Source organism: Cyanistes caeruleus, chromosome 2 (genome assembly GCF_971803275.1).
Source record: "Cyanistes caeruleus chromosome 2, bCyaCae1.hap1.1, whole genome shotgun sequence".
Lineage (NCBI taxonomy): Eukaryota > Metazoa > Chordata > Aves > Passeriformes > Paridae > Cyanistes > Cyanistes caeruleus.
Genome location: NC_141702.1, coordinates 73,341,277 through 73,348,570, shown reverse-complemented (window position 1 = coordinate 73,348,570; position 7,294 = coordinate 73,341,277). Strand labels below are relative to the sequence as shown.

Here is a 7,294-nt window from a genome sequence, read left to right as displayed (position 1 = left end):
GACTGCCCTCCCCCGCCCGCCAGGGGCTGCCGGTGTTTGTACATGTTGATTCCGAGTGAGGCGGGGGGGATGAGGGAGGAATAAACCCTGCGGGGGAAGCAAGCGGCGTCCCCCCGGGAGCAGCGGGGAGGGTTAATCGGTGAGGATCTGTGCGTCTGGGAGGAGAAAGCGGAGGCCGGGCTGGGGAGGGGGAAGGATAAGAGGAAAAGGGGCAGAGCGGCTCGGAGAGGTCGCACACCGCCAGCCTCCGCAGCCGCGGCGGTGCCTTCCCGCGTGCTCCCGGCCGCGGTGGTGGGTCCTCCCTTCCCGTCCCAGTCGTTTCCTCCCGCTTCCCCTGCCGCAGAGGGCTCAGGGCTGGAAGGGAGAGAAAGGGATCCCCAGGGCTAGACGGCAGCCCGCCCGAGGCGGAGCAGGCGCGGCGCCCCGGGGGAGGCGGCGGCGTCCGGCAGATTGCCCCGGCAGTGGGGAGGGCTCCGGGAGCGGAGAGCCTGGGGGAGCATCCCCTAGCCGGGGCTGACTCCCGAGGGGCGCGGAGAGAGGGAGAAAAGCTGAGAGGCGGCACTTACAGGCGTCCCCAAATTTTAAGGGCTGGGGTGGGGAAAAAGAAAACTGAGGACCTGAGCTGGGACCTCCCAGCCGGAGGGATTGAAAAGGAGCCAAAGCAGGCGTCGGGTGGCCGGGGGGCTGACATCCCAAGGAGAGTCCCCGTCCTCCGCCGCCCGCAGCCGCTGCGTGCCCGCCGCCGCCGCCGCCTCAGGATGTGGGTGCCGCTGCTGCTGCTGCTGCCGGAGCTGCTCCCCGCCGTGCCGGCACAGAAGCTCTCCGCCCTCACGGTAAGGCCACCCCGCCGCAGCGCCGGCCGGTGCCGGGCGCACCTGAGCGGGCGATGCGGCCCCCGGGCGGCGAGGGGCGCCCTTGGCTGGCGGGCCGAGCGCTGCTCCCCGCCCCGGCCGGGCCGCAGCTCCGCCGAGCGCCCCGGGAGCAGCCGCAGCGCCGGGGAGAGCCTTGCTGCGGGTCCCCGCAGAGCCTCGGTCCCGCGCTAATGCCCGCCCGGGCGCTCCTGTTCGCCCGACACACGGGTAATGCTGCAGGCAGCTCTGCCTCGGGACCCGCTCGGGCTGACCGAGTCTACTTTGTTTTAATTATAAAGCGACGTGAAACAAGCCTTTCTGGCTATTCCAGGCTCCCTGGTGCTATACATGGAAGTCCGCGTAGAGATGGGTGAGCCAATTCATTAGGCTTACTAAATAAGCCATAACCGCTCTTCTAGCCAAGACCTGAGGTTTGCAGCTAATAGCTCAGTTCAGTCTTCTTGAAGAGCTTGCAGTGTTTGCAAAGCTATAATTAATGCAATCTGTAGAAATAAAAACATTTTCCTTAAATGTGTTTTTAAACAAGTGCTTGAGTAAACATAACGGGCAGCGAATACCTCTTTCAAGCTGTTTTTAAGTGTTTTGGTGAAGGCTGTGAGCTTAGAGTTTATTATGGTAAAGTTATAGGCAGCTGCAAAGTTAAATAAGACCCTATTTTGTTTAAGCCTTTCAGAAAATTTCTGTAAAATCCCGAGAGTTGAGTTTTTTCCTCTTTTTTTTTCTTCTCCTTTCTTCCCCCTTCTTGAGTAAGGTGCTATAGGGACAGCTCAAGGTGAAATGGCAGTGGGGGATGGCTGAGCTGTTCATACCTGAAATTCTTCAGGAAAAGTTTTGCCTTGTTGTCTAAGTTTGACTTTTTTTTTTTTTTTTTTTTTTTTTCCCTCTTAAATGATTTATAGATTAGAAGCTGCTAATTGAAAACCTTAAAGGAATGGGTTTGCTCCATGAATTTTATTGTGTGTGGCATTTTGAAGCGTGGATCAGATAAAGTCAAGTGATCCTCAAATTTTACTGTTTTAAGACATTCATTTGAAGCCCGTTAGACTCTCAGGTGATACATACTCTTCTAGTAAACAGATTAAAATTGCAATCTACTTTCAAGTTCACTTTAACAAATGTATGTACAATTTACAAGATTGCACATGTAATATTCTTTTTATATGTACATAAAAAGAGTTCTAAATATTAGTGTGGAATTTGGAAATACTACCAAACCTTAGTTTGTCCAAATGTAAAGTAAGAGTGATTGTGACCGTTACAATATCTTTAAGTGATACATAACCTAAATTATGTTAAAGCCATTTGAAATATTAAGATATAAATCACTGTAGGATATACTTTTCATTTAGTGAGGGGTTGTCTGCCTCAGAAAAACATTGAAAAATCTGGCCAAGGGCAGTTCGGCACACTCTTTAAAAATTAATATCATGTACTCATGCAAATGTATTTGACTTCACTGTTATCTGAGTGATGTTAAAGTCATTCTGTTCCTTCTTTCATCGTTTCGGTATGCATGACTAGTAGTAGTAGTAGTCTGCATCTTTATGAACCATGAGCAGAAAAGTCAATCCTGGTGGAATACCCACCCTCTGCCTCTGCTGCGAAAATGGTAATGGTTTTGAAAACATCAAGTTTTCAGACTGAAATGAATTTGAACATTTTGGCAGGCATAGCTAGCCTTGTTAGTAGAGGACTGTAGGTAGTGAACTCAGGCTAATTTTTCCACTGCCTGTGCTCTTCTTATGGAAAGGGCTAAGCCATACAAATACTGGGCTACACTGGAAATCCTTCCCTAAAACAGGTTGTGGACAGACAGACACCCATGGGAATGAAATAACACAAACACACACTGCCACACATATACTTTCTACATCTTCCCACAAAGCTGAAATTTGAGTGAGGCAGGTTTATTTCTACTGTTTCTCTACTTAATCTATTTAAGCAACAGTAAAAATAAAAATGCTATTACAGCAATAAACACCACACCGCTTAATCATTCTGAACTCCTGTAGTAATTTTGCTTGTAGTTCACAGCCTATGTAACCCTTTCCACATGTACCTTTCTCAAATATTCATGGATACTACCTGCATAATTACAAGGAACAACAAACCCAAGCTGTGCAGAAAAACCAAGAAAATCTATGGCTTTTTTTCACCTGCTGTGCCACTGTGTGCTGACTGAGAATGGCCATTCTTTTGGCCACCCATCAGATGCAGATTTTATTTGTGGCGTGATGAATAGCAGATAAAGGCTGAAATTTTCATAAATAACCAGAGTTCATGGGAACAGGGCATGTTTCACTATGGATCTGAGTTTTATGAAAACATAAAATCGTGGATGATCATGGAGGGGGAATCCACATGCCTGATGGCACAGGTACTGTCACAGGTATGCTCATCTTGCCAGATGGTGACAATATCAATGGCACAGTCTCCTTTACTGCAGTGGTAAATCTGATATAAGATGAACCTTGGCAGAGACATGATAATAAAATTATAGTTCCCTCTAGCAAAAGCCACTCTACCTTTTTCCTAAAGGTAACACATATCCATGTGTTTTTAGAGGTTTTTTCCTTGCCTGGGCTCTAAGCAACAAACTGGGTGATGACATGGCAGGGAGGGAGGATATCAACATCTGTCTTAAAGATTTTCATCTCTATAAACGGATCTCTGGGCTGTTTTAACTTTATGTCCTCACTAACTCCAGGAATGGAACAAGTACTACTTTCAGATAAGACTTTCTGTAGTTTACAGACTTGTTTCCCCATTTAATTAGAAATCATATTTTTCCATTTCACTTGGGCAGAAATACCCACAACAGCCACTCATGTCTATAGTACAGGTGAATATGTGATTTTCAGATGTTGGAAGCTTTGCAGTAGTCCAATAGCAATAAATTACGTAGTTTTCACACAAATAATATCTCTAAGAGATTTCTGATTGTCTAACAGTCTTATGTGACTGCAGGTTTGCAAGGAGTGATGAGCATATGGTCTTCTACCAAGTAGCATCTATTAGGATGATTTCTGGCAGACAGATGCATCAGAATAGTCAGCAGGTAGTTGAAATGCTTCAGCCTGTCTAGAGTCTGGTCCCTGGACCTCATGGCTATATCTAAAGTGAGTGTGAGTGTGGTAATCTGTCCCTCTCTGCCCAAACTGTGGACCCAGACAGAACTTACTTGACTGCCTGCCTATGTGCCAGGGTGGAGAAGGACCATGAGAGACGGGCTGATGCATACCCAAATCTTTATTGGGAAGCCATGATGTGCACCAGGGTCTAAGAGTTTCACCTTTCTGTGCTTTCACTGGGTTAGAGATAGCCCAGAGTTACTTTGAGTTTGTCAAAGTCTTGTCTTCTTCTTGTCACCGAAATTACTCTTTGCTAGGGTTGCTCCTGGACCCTGGTCTCCTGAGTAGGACCATATTGCAATAATAGACAAAGTGAAGGGAAATATACTAATTATTAATTGCTAACTAAGCCTCAGGGATGCATGCAGGAGGAGAATGGTCTTTATTATTGAGAGAGTATTCTTTAGTATATTTAACAACTATAACAATTGTTATTGTTATTTCAAATGAACAAATATTGGCAACAGAACAATGGCTTTCAGTATGGAAAGGTAGGCTGAGAGCTATCTCATAAGAACCCATGAGATCTGGATGGACTGTAGTCAGTTTGGCTGCTCCTGGTTTTTTCTCCCCTTGTGTCAAATACTAATGTAAAACGTTCTTACATTCCACAAAATATCTTAAGTAGCCTTCTCCTTTTACCTTGTTTATAGAAAACCAGGTAGCACTCTGCAGTTTTTGTAACACACTGTTGGAATGTTCTGGCAATGCCGTATTTTCATTCTGCTCTGTGAGGTGCACACGTTATTTCTGGATGTATGAAACTGAGATCTGAGCCTTGTTGACTTCTTATATTAGGGAAATTATGCTAAATTATGGCTACTTTTGTTTTGAAACACAGTGCTTTGAAGAAAACTCATTTTGTTCCTCGAATAAGTAAGTTTATGATCACTGCACTTACCAATACACTTTGTCATTGTTTATACTGCATTTTTGAAACCATCAACTTCGCTTTTATCTCAGTTGCACTGTTGTGTGTGTGTGGATGTACTTCTACAAACAATAGGATACAAGTGTTTCTTATTTTAAAATCTTGATGACTTGCAACATACCACAAACTATTCTTTCAAAGCCTTGCTGAACCATGTGCTTTTCTTAATACAATCAAAAAAATTGATAGATCTTACAAAGGGAGAAAGTTTGCTCGAAATTGCTTCTTGAAATGAACACCTCTGCCTGTTAATAGCTTGTTTCATCAGCAGCTGAATATTTTGGGGAACAATTGTTTTCTTTTTCTCCCTTGGCACATACTTTGTGAGTATTCAATACCATTTAGTGTGCTGGATAGCTTCCACAACACTGACCAATGTAAAATGGACCACTAAGGTAGTTCAGTAAAGGGAAACTAAACACAATCAAAGCTTTCCAAGTTAGGGACCCATTTGGATGGCGCCTGCAAACCAAAACATTTGGAAAAGTTACTCTAATTGTGACTGAAAAACCAAGACCATAAATAAAACTGTAAGTGGCTCCAGATCCTAACAACATTGTTACTGCAAATGGGCATTGATACAACCAAGGGTACATCAGCTCTGAAAATAAAACACTTTCAACAATGCTTCCTTGGAATAAACTCTCAAGACACTTCTTATTAAAGGAACAACACCAAAACCTGTGGGAGTTGATATTGAAAGAATCAGCAAACTTTTGATCAGGGGTCAGAAGTAATTTTTGTGCATGCAGCCAATATGAACTGCACCTTATAATGTGTAAGACATTAATGAGGATGGCTGGTTGACTCCATGCCCATAAGATTTTTAAAACTAGAATTGAAGAGTAGAAATGAATGTGACTGGAGTGGGAAGAGCAGGACAGAGCAAACAAAAAGAAGTAGATCATGCATATTGTGGCCACTTTTGACGCTGTCATTGGCCCCCTGTTGCCTATGAATACCTCGAGGAACAGCTGTATTTCTTGACAGTGCGCAAACCTCAAGGTTTAGTTCATTTTGAAAAGCCTCCAAAGGTTTAGCTGCAATCCAAAACCTATCTGAGCCCTGTTGGTCTGGAAAACAGGCTACAGATCTTTTCAAGATCTGGCTTGCTCAGGACTTTGCTCATGTTTCCATTTCTTCAGCCAGACCAGCCTCACCACAGGCACAGCCATTTTCATGGTATTTTGGTATTTCATTTCCTGTTAGGCCTGAGACCAGGAAGTGCAGAGGCGCCTGAAAATTAAAAACTGAGTAAGAAAGAGTTGAAATCAAAGACCTATTTTTGAGCAGACGTGAAGGTCCGAGTTTGGTTCAGGAGTGACATTTTTTATCTGAACAAATTCAAACATTCTTGGGCAATCTGCAGAGTGAAAAGAGGTTACATCTTGCAAATGACTCAGGGATTTCCAAAACTTTTGCGTTTTCTTTAGAATCAAAACTCAAATGCATCTTAATTTTCTGATTGAGTCAGTATTGTGCTGTGAGGTAGATTTTTAAAGAGTTGACATCGTAGATTCATAATGAAGGCCATTTCATGACGAAAATTCGTAATGCTTTCTTCCAAATTAATATAGTCAAACTAGTTTTTGACTTTGTGAATACTGCCTTCTCTGTCTTCTACAAAAAAATTCTGACGATGCCAGTCATTTGGTCTCAATGGCCCTGTGTATTTTCACAAGATATGCTTCTGCTGACATTTCTTTATCCACTTCTGGTTATTAATTACTAATCACAGCCTTAATATTTTCTATAGTGGCAGATAAAATGCTTTCCAGTGCAACACTGGAGGCGAACCTGGAAGGAGAAAAATACTTCAGAAAATATTTGCAGTATGCTGATCTCACATGGAATAATTTATGCCAAAAGAAAAGGAGGGATAGCGAGATGTAGCACAACATTGTCCTTAAGTAAATAAACTAAGCATAAAAGAGAAGGTATAGCATAAATACCTGCAATTTTTCAGTCTTTGCCTGGCTGCCCCACGTACATAGGGAATTGGTATGAATTACAGCCATTGCTGTAGTGCAGGGCTGCAAATGAAATAAAAAGTTACAAACTTCAGTTGTGGGAAAGTGAAAGCTACCTGGAAGAATATGGACTAGTTTTTAGTTTGGTGTGATAACACTTAGTATCAGAGGGCTGCTTAATATGGCTTTACCAAATTATCGGTGGTTGTCAAGCAGCAAAGCTAATGGAGTGTCACATCTTACTGCAGAACTCATGAAATCAGTCTCCCAAATGGAAGTTTTAGCCAGTCCTTGCAGAAGAAATTGCTTTGATGAGCTTGTAAAGTAACTGCTCTTCAGTGATTTTTTTTTCCCCTCTCTAATTTATTACCTTTTAAAAATGACCACTAA

General features: G+C 43.4%; 1 protein-coding gene across 2 annotated transcripts in view; it reads left to right on the top strand.

Annotated features, from left to right (window-relative positions):
* The first annotated feature begins 229 nt into the window (after positions 1 to 229).
* SMOC2 (SPARC related modular calcium binding 2) overlaps positions 230 to 7,294 on the top strand; it is a 140,249-nt gene continuing 133,184 nt past the window's right edge. The window contains exon 1 of one of the 2 annotated variants that reach the window (XM_086877879.1): positions 230 to 833. In XM_086877879.1, the coding sequence (XP_086734005.1) occupies positions 759 to 833 (75 nt within the window). In that variant the 5' untranslated portion in view covers positions 230 to 758. The remainder of the gene's footprint in view (positions 834 to 7,294) is intronic. The other variant, XM_086877878.1, reaches the window with a different exon arrangement.